Consider the following 14,514-nt stretch of genomic DNA (forward strand, 5'->3'; position numbering starts at 1 on the left):
ACAAAGCCAAAGCAGGCATTTATTTCTGTATTTTACTGTCATAAGAGAGATTTTCAATGTAATTTTAAAAGCTGAGAAATTAAATTCTGAAAAAAAATAAAAATTATTGCAGTGTCTATGCCATTAAGAAAACCTACCAGCAGTTCACTGAGTTGTTCATAATCAAACATTTCATTTTCATACTGTTCTGCAAGTTCTTTACCCAAGGCAATGGCCTCCTCCCACATCTGTTGGAAAAAAACAGCACAAAACAACACCAACAAACTTGAGCTACATACCTGGGTTAAACAACAACATGCAGAAAAATAAGTCTTAACAAAACACAACATAATGAATTGTGTCACACGCCTGAAAACACTGTGCATCTGATGTGCCAAAGAGCTGGGGCAGCACTACCCACATCTCTATTTTATGCAAATCATGTAAGATCATCAACATGCTTCAGAAATGAACTGATTCCTGCAAGCCCAAGGAGAGCCCAAATAATATGTAAACATGGCCTGTCCACAAAGAAAGCCAGAACCTCAGTCTTTGCATAAATGCTGTTGATTGATTATAGTTCATAATGAAGTCTCCCTCTAATATCTAGAATCTATATTAGACTGGACAGGCAATTTGCAGATATTGCTTTGAACAAATATTCATTAGATTTCCACTGGTTCTTTTTCCTCTCTTGTTCCTCAACCATGAAATTCAGCAGCCCTCTCAACTGACCCAAAGAAATTTAACAATATCCTTCAACTCCTCAGAAGCCAACAATCTTAATGAAGAGTTGCAAGAGTGTTTATAAATGTGTATTTTTCATTGTTTTCTACTCTAACTATAAAGAGCTACTCGAACTCCTAAAGATACTTACATTAGCACCCCGGACTATCTAAGGTTAAACATGGTGATCTGCCTCTGCTGCTGTAATTTGGCTGGTCCTGCTGACCTCACTTCGTTAAAAAAATGAGATTTATAACTCATTCTAAATCTATTTGGTTTGTATTATCCTTCATCTTGAATTCAGCCTGAAGAAGAGAAGGCTCCAGGGAGAGAGCACCTTCCAGTATCTGAAGGGGCTCCAGGAAAGCTGGGGAGGGGCTTTGCCAAGGGCTTGTAGTGAGAGGACAAGGGGTAATGGATTAAAACTGGAAGAGGGAAGATTGAGGTGAGACATGAGGAAGAAATTGTTAAGAGAGACCCCGGCCCAGGTTGCCCAGAGAAGCTGTGGCTGCCCCATCCCTGGCAGTGTTCAAGGCCAGGTTGGACACAGGGGCTTGGAGCAACCTGGTCTAGCGGAAGGTGTCCCTGCCCATGCAGGGGGGTTGAAACTGGATGAGCTTTAAGGTCTCTTCCCACCCAAACCATTCTATGGTTCTATGATGCACTGTCCATGCCACCTAATTCTTCCCTCAGCACCAGGCCACATGTCCCCTGCCCCAGTGAAACACTGAGAGGGCTGGAGCTACAAAGAGCAGTTGGATGATGGAGGGCTGAGAAAGAGGGCTCAACACACATTGCCCCATTGCTCCCTGAAGAGATCCACCTTGAGGAATAAAGGGTTTGAGACAAAGCATCACAACTTCCAAAGCTAGTGGGAGCTGGATGCTGTGGAGAGAGAAGGGGAACAGTGGCTCCCATCCACTGTAACACACTGTGTAAATTAGAAATATTTTGCCTCCCAAAAATAAAAGCCCTCCCAAAACACATACATGAAATCCCAAATCAGTGTTGGGTGATTTTTTGGAGGTGATTTTTATTTTTTTCTTTGTCTTTTGATCTGCAAGTTGAAAACACATCTGAACCACACAGTGTTTCAGGAAAACCTGGGGCAGAGGGGAGGGGGAAGACTTGTAGGGAAATCCCTAGTTCCAGATCACAGAATGGTTTGAGTTGGAAGAGACCTTCCAGGGATGGGGCAGCCACAACTTCTCTGGGCAGCCTGGGCCAGGGTCTCACCACCCTCACAGCAAATAATTTCTTCCTCATGTGTAACCTAAATCTTCCCCTCTTCCAGTTTGAATCCATTACTCCTTGTCTCATCACTCCCTGCCCTTGAAAAAAGTCAGGGTTCGTAATATTATTTATCTAGGGAAGACGACTGGAGCAAGCAAGAATTAACCTCATGTTTGTAAAGTGCTCTGAAGATGAAAAAAGGCATGAGAAGGACTAATTACAACCACCAGAATGAGGGATCACGTCTGCAGGAGATCACAAGGCAGGTTCTCCATGCTGCAATGCAATTTTTGCAAATGGGAGGATGGGAATGTTTTTATCTGTACTATGTTTCTAATCTAGAATGATGATATAAAGCATATTTTTATTTCTACACAAAAATTAGCATAAGCTTAATAGCAAAGGCACAACTGCAGAAGATGGAGTACACTTTCACATACTAGGCCAAGTAAATTTTGACTCAGGAGGCTAATATACAACCAATTTATAGAAACTGAACTAATATTCAGTTGTTTGGCAAGTCAGTAAATTAAACCTTTCAGAGTCACTTAACCTGACTTAATTCTGACTGCCACTTTCTTACCAGCTTCAGCCATCCAGTATCTCTCCTGCACATTTTCAATCCAAAACAAATGGTGTTGCCACAATTTTGCTCCCCATTTAACCAGCCCCTCTCCAAAACCCAAGCCCTTCTGCCCTCTTTTCTGCTGTGACAATATTTATAGGTGATCTCAGGCAAAACAGCTTTGGAGCTGAACACGATTAGAAATCAATGGGAGCCTAAATAATTGTAGATTTTAATCAACACTGTAAACACACTGCTAGCTGTAGGTAGCATAAACAATAACTTTGGCAGAACTAAATCTTTTTTGTGATTATTTTCCCCCCCTCTTTTCATCCTTGTCAGCTGAGCCTGTAAACATTTCAGAGCGGAGGCTGCGATTCCGCTGCAGCCTGATCAAACCCTTTAGATGATACTGAATATTAATATTAATAATGAGTTTTATAAATGTTTCAGAGCCTAAAAAATAAATCCTTACATTAATTATGATCTCTATTATTTCCTCTCCAATATACAAGCAGTAATAGCACAGTCCTACCATTCTTCCATTCCAACATGTATTCACCTCTCTGGAAGTGCAGATGGACAGGAAAAAAATCAGACCTGTTGGACAACATTTGCTTCTGGCTTAAATTACTAGTTACTTTAAGTTAGTTTAGAAGTTATACTGCTCATATTTTGACACATTATTTTTAATGGAATGCTTTCAGATCTAGGTAAGAGAAAAAATGTCTCTTTTTCTCTCATACTGCAAAGAGACTGTAAAAGTGCCTCACCAGGGGAAGAGTCTTTCAATTTCTGTTGGCCTCTAACCTGGCCCCTCTCCCACCAAGGGCTCTGTCTCAGAGAAAGGCACCTGCTTCTTGTTGCTACAGCCTCTGCTGAACCCAACATCTCTATCTGGAAATCCAATTGTCCGGTTCAATCCTCCAAAGGAACACCAAGAACTTGCATTATTAGACTCAATTTGTAAAATGTCAAGTGCCCTGAACTCCAGAGCCCCATGAACCACCCGGCTCTTCCCTCTGTGACCACAACACCTGCAGCATCCCCCAAAACAAAACCAAAGATGGTAATTTTTCCAACGTTGTCTCAGAAGCAGGAACTCTGTATTTAAAATCCCCTGCACAACCCTCTGAAAAATTCCTCTGTTTACTACAGAGCAAATTGATTCAGGTGAGGACAGCAGGGCTGTGGCAAAGGAGCCTGATAAATGCAATCTGTATTCTTGAAGGTCAATAACTCCCAATCTGCTGCCTCGCAGGTTCCCTGGCTTGGAAGGTTTCCCAGGTTTGCCCAGGACATGGCAGCTCTTCTGGAGGAATGAGCCATACAGGGAGCTACTACACAGGATTTGTACGATGTACAACTCATTAATGCAAGAAACAATTTATCTGGAGAGTGCAACAGAGAGAGAGGCTGGTGATTGTGGAAGGAAAATGCTGCTTTTATACTGACAGCCTAAGAAAAATGTGTATAGCCTGAATTTAGTTGTGTAGACACGAGCTGCAAATTGTTATGGGAAAGACTTTGAGGATGCGGGGAGATCTTTTTAGGGAAAACCTAGCAAGTTAATTTATTTTTGAAGCTGGATTGCTTGTTGCCCAGAAAGAACTGCAGCATCCAATTTAAATTTTGAGGTTCTTTAGTAGCGGCAAAGGAGGATCTTAGGATATTTCTTAGCTCCTGCTGAGCTAATGGTCAGTAAAAATGAAATAGTCTGGGATAAGATTATTATCATGGACTGTTCTAAGGTATGAGGGACATTCCAAGCTGCTCAAATATCAGATAGTGTTAATTAACTATCATGTGAGCTTAGTATTTTAAATAAAATGTTAAAACTCAGTACTACTTTATTGCTGTACTGCACTCAAGATGTGCAAGATACAGCCATAGTGAGAAAGGCTTTAAGATAACCTGCTCTGTTCCTTTGGAACGGAGTCAAGCACCATCTCTTTCCTCTCAGCAGCCTGTCCCTGTCCTTCCCAGCTCCCGGGACAGGCACATGCTCTGACGTGGGATCTGAGCTGCACGTCAGCCCTGAGCTGATTTTTGGCAGACAGGTGAACTTCACCACTATCTTGTGGAAGAAAATATCATTTTATGCCCTCCCTTGAGCTGGAAAAAAAGGCATTTTAAGCCAAATCATGGCATTGACTGTGGAGCTCCAAGTATTTTGTGCTTTGTGGCTGCAGTAAAACGGTAAAAGCTTTTTTTTAGGGGGTGGAGGGGAAGAGAGGGAAGGAGGGAGGAATGGAAAGAAATAAGCAGTGTGCATTTATTTACATTTTTCTCCCTAGGACCAACACCTGCAATTTATGAAGGAGCAGAGGAAAACATGTACTGATTTATGGACTGCGGCACTTTATTACCACCACTATTTCTCCTTCCCATCCTGAGATACTCTAACCTACCAACTTTCAATGAAGTCCCTGCACTAAGGGGCTTTGTTGAAAATAACAAAGCCCCAGCTGGACACAAAGAGCAAATGCTTCAGAGCAGTTCAAAGGATGGGTCGGACTGCTGGGAGAAGCATGAGGAGAAGGCTTTTAAGGGCAAAGGCCAAGAGCTGGAGGCGAGACTGCCAAGTGCAACGCTGGGAAGAATCATCATCTGGGAGAGAAAACTCTCCCAGAGTGTGTAGCAGGGAAACTTGGAAGTAACAACATCTCATTTTGGAAATGAGGAGCTTAGAAGAAATATTTTACAAATAAGTAAATCCATATAGTGCAGGGAGGATGGAGCCAGACTCTGCTCAGCAGTGCCCAGGGACAGGACGAGGGGTAACAGGCACAAGCTGGAACATGGGAAGTGCCAGTGGAATATGAGGAGAGACTTCTTTATGGTGAGGGTGACAGAGCCCTGGGACAGGCTGCCCAGGGAGGCTGTGGAGTCCCCTTCTCTGGAGATATTCCAGACCCCCCTGGATGCAGCCCTGTGGAATGTGCTCCAGGGGATCCTGCTTGAGCAGGGGAGTTGGACTGGATGATCTCTAGAGGTCCCTTCCAGCTCTGACAGTTCTGTGATTCAGATTTACAGAAGATTGGCTTAAGGGCCCTGAGACAAATGTAATTAAACAAGCAAGCTTCCTAAGGATAATAAATTAAAAAATAGAAATCAAAATGAGGAATCTTAAATGGATCTCAAAGTACAAATAGCAGGGATATTAATGGTGAAGATATTTTTGTTCTCAGCCACAAGGAGATGCCTGCAATCCTGCTCTCAGTGCAAGCCCACACTCCCTATTAATAAATTACTAATTTTTCAGGCACTTTTGGCCTCGAAGTGAGTGGCCCACTCCATTCCAGTCTGTGCATGAAGGATTATACCTTCCTCTAAATTCACCTCACCAGGAATGCTAATAATTAGGAAATAAGCCTCATGGTTGATCTTCACTTGCAGAGTGCACTGTGTGTTCCTCACATCAGGCAGGCTGGGGTGGAAGAGACACAGGCTCCCAACAACTTTAAAACAAAACACTTGAGCTTCTGTAAAAGCCTGGAAGTAGCTCTGTAGCTGTCCAGGGTAAAGTGACCTTCTTGTGACATCTCTTTATGGGAGGAGAAAGCAAAGTAGTGGGATCAAACCCAAGGGAACTGCCAGGCAGAGAGACAGCTGGGTGATTATGGTACAAAAAAAGACAAATTGGTTAATGTACTAGTACAGTCTTCCAAATATGCACAGACAATAGGATTTCAGAAGTGTTGCTGCTCATGGAATGGTGTAGGTAAAGCAGCTGCTTGACTACGTTTGCAAACTGCATAGGTCAATGTAAGCAGTGATTTAACCTAATGTCAGAACATCCCAAAAGAGAGGATTAGCTTAATTCTACTGTGGAAACCTAAACTTTGAGCTTCAAATTTGACATTTGAAAATTCATGTAAGATGCCCATATTCTCAGTATACTGATTTTTTTTTTTTCATTGAAGAACAGGAAAATTTATTACCAACTGGAGTGACCAGAAAATGAGAAAAGAAATATCTTTAACTAGGAAAGAGTGCTTTGAAAAGGAACCATTGTCAAAGGCAGAGTGTTCTCTAATTTCTAGTAGTAAAACCTGAAAATCTGAAGGATGGTTTTCCGGTCTCTCAAGTCTGGATGCTGTGCTGGGGAATGTGGCACAGCCTGGAAGGGCAGCAGCAGGTCCTGTACCTGCAGTTTATATCAGCAGCTCATTAGCAAGAGCAGCAGAAACAGGCAGGTACCACTTTAAGACAGGGTGTTGTTTGCAATATGGATGTAGAGGATGCTGCAGCTTTTATTTTATAGCTAAAATGCACTGGCCTGGTGCTCGGAAGAACAATTCCCACTGCCTGTAAACCAGCTCCATAAAGGACTAACTAGGAAGCCATAAAGAGGTAAAACAACAAAATAAAAACAGGTGACTTCTGGCTTTCCCTTTCCAGAGAGGAATATAATATTAAAAGACACTTTAAAATCAGCTATGATCCTAATTCTAAGGAGGTTCTCCATACCCACTGCTGAAGGGTTAGTAAAAGCCTTCTGGGTAGAGCAGGAAGCTGTGGAAACCACTGTCACCCCTCCATGAGCACCAAGGCACCAGCCCCACAGCCTGTTGTTGGAGCCTGGCTCTAGCACAGTCTAGAATCCCAATTTCATTTTAGAGTAATGGAATTCTTTTGACTGGAAAAGACCTTTAAGATCATCAAATCCAACCATTAACCCGGCCCTGCCCAGGTCACCCCTGACCCATGTCCCTCAGCACCACATCTACACGGCTTGGAAATCCCTCCAGGGATGGGAAATCCACCCCTGACATCTGCCTGTGCCATGGCCTGGCAACTCTCTTTGGGAGTGAATTGTTCCCAGTATCCCACCTAAACCTCCCCTGACACAACTTGAGGCCATTTCAAGTTGTTCTATCAGTCATTACTTGGGAGAAGAGACCGACCACCCCACACTCCAACCTCCTCTTAGGCAGTTGCAGAGCCATGAGGTCTCCCCTCAGCCTCCTTTTCTCCAGGCTGAACACCCCCAGTTCCCTCAGCCACTGCTCCTAAGATTAGCACTATTTATTATTTATTTAGTAAAATGAGCATAATTTATTAACAATTTCTAAATACTGCATTCAGATAAGGTATAAATTTTGGCCTTTTAAGCAAAGTTTCTATCAAATACTAAAGTGATTCTGCTAAAAACTCACTTGAAAAACACAAGCTGGTTGGATAATGTTCTGGTTCTACTAGAAAACAACAATTCTGTTTGCACTGCACTTATTAAACAAAGCTTGCTTTTAAAAACACAAGTTTATGTTTTGGAAATATTCTGACCAAGAGATCTCTGCTTCTCTAGTTAAGCATTTTGTGCATGAAATATGCAAACACTGATTCATCCCTACATCTCCCTCTAATACAGTTATAAATGTAACACTGATTTTTTTTTTTTTTTTCCTCTTTTTTAGCAGCATTAAGTGCTAGCTGATGGACCATTTACATAAAGCACTCCAAATAACTTAGAGCAAGTTTAAAGCTCTCTGAATGTCCCTGGAACTACACTGCCTATTCAACTTTTAAGTAGAGAGAGAAAAGCAATGTTTACCTTGCCCTTGTCAAAGTAATGGATAATTTCTTGATAGAGTTGATCTTTCAGCTGTCCTTGAGTAGCAGCCTGGTATCCATCCCGTTGGGTAAGATGTGCTGCACATGCTTCTTCTGACCACTAAATTGTACAAGAAAGAGAAGGAAAGTCAAAGCAAATCAAAAGTTATGAAATATGAGAGTAATATCAGGCTAAATCATATATTTTTTATTTAAAGAAGTGGTACCACAGCTAGTGCATTAATGAAGGTATTTTTTACAGTTGTGTATTTTGATTCCTTAGGCACAAGGACCATTTAATTGAATGCTGTAATTGAAGGCTAATTACATATATCAGCTGGAAGGAAGCTTCTTGAGGTGGCTTCCTCTCCTCAGAGAGTTTGATGAGACTGACCTTGGCCTGCTGATGGGTGCAACCTGCTGGATGCATAATGAGCACTGGTAGGTTTATGTTGAGAGAAGCCCTGAAGCCAAGATCCATCAACTCAAATGGAAAGGACTGAAGGCATTAAATTAAATGGCTCAAATTCATAGCGGAGTTTTTGAGGCATGGAAAAGCACAACTAACTTTATACAGACTGTCTGCAATTAGCAGCTCTTGCTCTTCCAGCAAATGCCTAATGGATGAGGAGGGACAGATATTAAATTAATTTTCTCCTAGACCAAGAGGACCAAGCCAATCCCTACTGCCTTCCCCCTTGCAACTGCATTTTCTCATGTCCAGGAAGGGACAGACGAAACTGAAACCTCTGGACTCCTGTCACCTCTTCTGTACCCCCCTTCTCTATTCCCAGAATATTCCCCATGACCTACCTGTGGATGAGACAATACTGGAGCCTTTTCCCTAGACAGGATGCAAACACTAAACACCCTACCCTTGCAGAGCTGTTTCCATGAGGCTAGTAGGAAACTAATACCTTAGAGACTTACAAACCTCCATCAAATCAAATTACAAATCAAAAGAAACCTTTCAAAGATTGAAAACGAGACAGGTGCTCCAATAAGACTTGTTGCCTTAAAGAAACCAAGTTCAAAAATTAAATTGATTAGAGAACTGTTGACTTGCTTCCCTGAAAATCAAAGTTACTAAAGGAGGAGGACTGCCCACTGCAATAAAGCGGTGTAACTTCAGGAAAAGAAGAAATTCAAACAAAGATCAGCAACTCATAGGTTTATTCACAGAATTCCTGACACATCATCCAGTTTTACTTCCTCTATGTTATTAAATTTCACCCAATTACTGTTTAATTTTGCCAGAATGTTTGTGTTTGGCTAAAGCAGACAACCTTGACAACGGTGAAATTCAAAGCCATGTTTCTGAGCAGCACAAACATCCTGGAGTCTGCAAGGCAATGACATTTATTTTTTTTTTAAACACACTACAAGCCACTATCTTCTGGTAGCTTTGAGCACCTTAATTGTGACTAAAGGAGCTGAAAATAAAACAAAAGTCTCTCTTCTGAAGTGCCCCTCATCAGCTTGCAGTGATGGGGAGAAAACACCGGTGGTTTTCCACAGCCCGCTCGCAAATGGAAAGGTGAGACTCTTGAAAGCTCTCACTCTTGACCTAGATGTGATCCCATTAAAAGCACCACGAGGAAAGATATGCCAGTGATGAGTGTCACGGGAAAGCCTGTCCTCCAGGACTGAAAGAAAAACTCAGCTGCCTAAAGTTACCACGCCACAATATTGCTGCTTCTCAGGCCACACTGACTCCTCCACCCACTGCCAGTAACATGACACTGCATTAGACAGATTGAGACACTATTATAACAAAGCAATGCTAATGTAGAATGTAATTTTATTTATAAACAAACATTAGCTTAGTGACAAATACTACCCTCACATTTGCCATCTTCTATCATTCTGCATCATAAGACAGAAACACTGGATATTTCTTTCCAGTTAATTAAAGGAGATTAAGATCCTCATTCAGTCTCTGAAGACATTTTGCAGTTCATTCCAGCATTTTGCCAGCACTTGTGGAAGGGGATGAATGCCCTCTTGTCTAAAAGGCTCATTCATGCAAGGTGTGACAAGCAAGTGTCACATGATTTGGAGCTCCTGTTTACCTGAGACTCAGTGAGTTTCTCACTCCAACTCCTACCCACAAGCAACCAAGGGCACCCAGCTGCACGACTGGTGTCAGACCCATCTCCTCCCATCCTCATCTCCCTGACATGCCACAGAAAATTTCATTACCAAGTGACTGCATCCAGCAGGCTGTGGCCAACAACTGACCTTGCTTTTAATCAGGAGCAAAGCTATTGCTACAGTGCTTTTGCACTCCAGATGAATCTCATTGATGTTTTCTTGTGTAATAACCCTCTATTTATTTTAAAATGCAGCAAACACATTTCAAAGTGTCTTCATTTTATTTGCACAGCTACACTCTGCATCGTATTTTGTCTTATTACAGCTTGGATGCAGTTTAGTCGGTTTTGAGGTATGAACAATTCTCAGTGCATCCATTAGAAGCCTTTCATTTCACACTTTCCATTTTTTAACTTTCAAAATATTTAAAACCAGTATTTTACAATCGCATTTCATGTGGGATCGTTTAGATTAAATCCAAGCTTGCTAAGAACAATGAGCTGCTTAGAATGAGGTAAGTTTCCTTTCCAAAAGGAGGTTCCATTAGCAGAGCCTCTGCAATAATGGCAAAGGCTGCAACACACTTGCCACTGGCATGAGAAACAAATCAAGGGGAAAATGCAGTTCTCAGTTATTCAGCCACAGGTGCTACTGTCCTCATGGGGAGCAGGAAGAGCTCCAGGTCTCCCTGGAGAGAGAAAGATTTCACTGTGGGTGGTGAGATGCCAGGAAGAAGCATGGGACTAGAGGAAACGCTTCAGGAAACACTTGTTCTTACCAAATTTTATCAAATATTGACTGTTTTAGAAATTAAAACATAAAACTCCTTGCTGCTAATTTAGTGATGAGTAGGCTACATTAAACCTGTGATAAAATTCTTCACCATGAGGGCAGGAAGGTGCTGGAATAGGTTGCCCAGGGAGGTTGTGGCTCCCCCTTCCTGGAAGTGTTGAAGGCCAGGTTGGATGAGGCTGTGCAGGCTGGTCTGGTGGGAGGTGTCCCTGCTCACGGCAGGGAGGTTGGAACCTCATGATCTTTAAGGTCCCCTCCAACCTGAACCCTTCTGTGGTACTATGTCCTGACACAAGTGCCCACTGTTAAGTGCCACATCCTGCCATGGATTAACTCTGGGAACACGGTTGGCACGTGCTGCCACATTTGTGACAGAATCATGGAAACCAGCTGGTCATGGGAGACAGTACCATCAATCCAGAAAGTTTTCATTGAGATTCATGCTTATGAAACAAAGCCTGATGACATTTCTGACTGAGTGCTTTAATTACACGCACCTTGTTTAGATAAAACTATTTATTTCTACGTATTGCAGGTTACACCAAAACATTCCTTGAAGAACAGCAATATGGTTAGTGACTCCTATAAACTGTGCTACACTGCATTAAAATGACATGTACCTTTGAAAGGTGAGAGCTTGGAAAGACCATTTGAATCTCTCCTGAATTTTTCAGAATCCAAACTGAACCTACAGATAGCCAAGAGCACCGGAAGGCTCAGGCTCTCTGGACCTTGTGCTGCCTCTGCAAAAACAGCTCCATGGAGAGCTGATTTACTAAAATACATGTTTAAATGCTTCCCCACATGATGTAATTTTGATATTTAGAAGAAATTTAAATTACAGCTTTGAAATTTGTAACTTAGATGAGCAAAGCATGCTCTGACACGTGCTAAGGGCAGCGGGCACGTTTCCTGCACAAACGAATTACACAGGTAAAAGGTAAAACTCAGAGTTTTATCAGTCTGAAGTGCAGATGTTCTGACAAGCAATAATACTACTGGTTACTGCTAAGATGATTTTCCAACCTGGCCAAGTATTTTGGTGTTTACCTTCAAGAGCTTGGCGTGCAGCAGTAAAGTGTAGGCAGCTTCCGTGTAGTTATCGCACTCCTTGTGCAGGTCACACAGCTTGTACAAATACCTGCAAGCATGAAAACAACTGCTCTGAAAAATGTTCTCAAATGTTACTAAGTAATTTATCTTGAAGACTGCAATGGTTCAACTCTAACTGCAAACAAGTAAATGTAAGCGGGGCTATATAAAGCTCATCTTTCTGGGTGCAAACACCCTTAGGACCATTTACATTTCTGCTGTGCTTTTTCCCCAGTACATACCACTGGCCTCTGATGTGTAATCAGTCCAATACAGATTTTGTGCAAGATACTGCTCTAACTGTTCAGCTACAGAGACAGATAGAGAAGTTTTTTTCCTGAGCTTCGACATCATCACACTGCTGGAAGGGGCTTCTCTTCATTTGTTTGTTGGTTTGTTTAAAGACAATTTCAAAAAAAACCTAAACCAAACACCTGTTAAAAATGTATTTTGAAAAAGCCAGTGAAAACACAAAACTTTTCTAGTCATTAAGATATATCAGAAGTTTGTCAGTAGAAACAGGAGAGAATCTAGGTAGGGCTTTGAGAGTGAGACAGTCTGTGATACTGCATAGTGCAAACCTACAACTTAAAACTTTACATATTTGTCCCCATTTATCAATCCTGCCTTCAAGAAGATTTTATTTTCTTTTTCCAGATGAATAAAGCAATAATTAAAACCATTTGAACAACAGGAAGCGAGTTCAGAAGTGAAAATTCTTCCAAAACAGTAACAAGCATCTGAGAATGAATTAATTAATACTATTTAGATACCTAAAATAGCAGTAAAAACACAAGCTTCATCATTTTAGCACAACAGTGTAGCCAATTTTAAGCCAAAGTAAAAAGAGAGGACTAGGAACCCTGAGGTTTACATAAAAGCACAACAGCATATTACCATTTTTACTTTGGGTGAAAATAGGTTTTGAAACGCTCCTAAAAACTTTAAATTTAAAATAAGTACCAGTCATTATATTATTTAATAGTCCTTTTTACCCCAAGTCACATATTTTGTACCTCACCAGGAGGCAAAATAATGTCGTTGCTCAGCTTTCTTTTGACTTGTTTATTTTCATCTGGCAACACTCCTGAGTATTTCAGTGTTCACCATAATATAACTAAAGGAGGTGGAGAAGGGGGAGTAAGACAATCTCACAACTCCAGTTTCTAATGCTCACTGTCCTCAGTGAAGATAAGCTTCTGAATGTACTTCAGGTTCAGCTGAGGCATATTTTTTCATTATTTCTTTTCCTCCAGGCCCCAAGTGACTGCTTAATACAAACTTAATTTTCTCCAGTTACATACTACAGCAAGCCAAGCAGAGTTTGTCACTAGACATGTTTACAAACCTTATGTACATTTCTTCTCTTTCAATCTCCTTGTAGAAATTCTGAAAAACAAGATAATTTCATTACAAAGTCTTTGATTTCTCAGTCTGGAACGTACACAGAACATGCTCAAAATTAAAAATTCATAATTGCATAATATCAGCCTCAAAACTGCAAAATGAATTTGCCTCTGGAACACAAGTCATTTAACTTATAAAGTCTGATGCTGTGATATTTTCGTGATGTAGCATATTAGGGCTTATGTGTCACCACAAAGGTTAACAATTTGCAAGCAAAGTTCTGCTAGAAATTTGCTTCTGGCATTTGCAAGTCACACTTCATTGACTGTTTTCAGCTCAAATTTTGTAATACACAGGAACATAATTTTTAAGCAACAGTTGTTCTGTAAATTTAAACCCCCAAACCTTAGTCGAGCAATACATCATCTCTCCTTGAAATTTCATAGTTTCTTTGGCAATAAAAAGTTAGATTAGTGTTATTTATTTGGCTTCCTATGCTGCACATTATCACCACTCTCTTCAGAAATGTCTGAATGCCTCCAGTCTTGAGATAAACCAGTTAACACCACAAATACTGTAAATGCAAGATATGATCGATTGGGTGAGATATTAAAGGCATTTCTGAATCTAATTTAAAGTTTGCCTTCAAAAGTTAAAATATACCTAAGAAAACAAAACACAAAGACATTTCTCCTTCACTGAATTACAATATATTTCAGTGCTAAATTAAAGCAGTCTGAGTAGCCATTGAGGCACAAATCCAGTATAAAACTGTTCCCTTCAAAGAGAACCAAAACACAAGACAGACTCCAGGTCTGGGAGCTGGAAATGATGAATTATTTCATGGATGTGCCATTTTAGTTAACAGAACTGCTCAGTGGTTTTGAGTTCAGCTGAAAAACAAACTGAACCACATGAAAAAAATGTGCTGTTTTTTCTTGTGTTTTGTTTGCTTTTTTAAAGTAGGACAGACTACTACTACTTAATTAGGTGGATCAAGAATCCAGAAGCATTTTCTCCCTTTATGGCTGCCAGTTGCTCTGTCCTGATGCAGCTCAAGCAGCAACATCAAAGTGATGGTGAGACAGGTTGCCTAGAGGAGCTGCGGCTGCCCCATCCATGGGAGTGTC

The 14,514-nt window shown here is 41.1% G+C and overlaps 1 protein-coding gene across 2 annotated transcripts in view; it reads right to left on the bottom strand.

The window, feature by feature from the left end:
• The window catches only part of DOCK1 (dedicator of cytokinesis 1), a 296,429-nt gene that overhangs the window by 47,137 nt on the left and 234,778 nt on the right, over positions 1–14,514 (bottom strand). For both annotated transcript variants that reach the window (XM_051617678.1, XM_051617677.1), the window contains exons 36-39: positions 13,386–13,426; positions 11,996–12,086; positions 8,061–8,180; positions 138–227 (exon numbers count right to left, since the gene is read on the bottom strand). In XM_051617678.1, the coding sequence (XP_051473638.1) occupies positions 138–227; positions 8,061–8,180; positions 11,996–12,086; positions 13,386–13,426 (342 nt within the window). The remainder of the gene's footprint in view (positions 1–137; positions 228–8,060; positions 8,181–11,995; positions 12,087–13,385; positions 13,427–14,514) is intronic.

The sequence above is a fragment of the Apus apus genome, chromosome 4 (assembly GCF_020740795.1).
Source record: "Apus apus isolate bApuApu2 chromosome 4, bApuApu2.pri.cur, whole genome shotgun sequence".
Lineage (NCBI taxonomy): Eukaryota > Metazoa > Chordata > Aves > Apodiformes > Apodidae > Apus > Apus apus.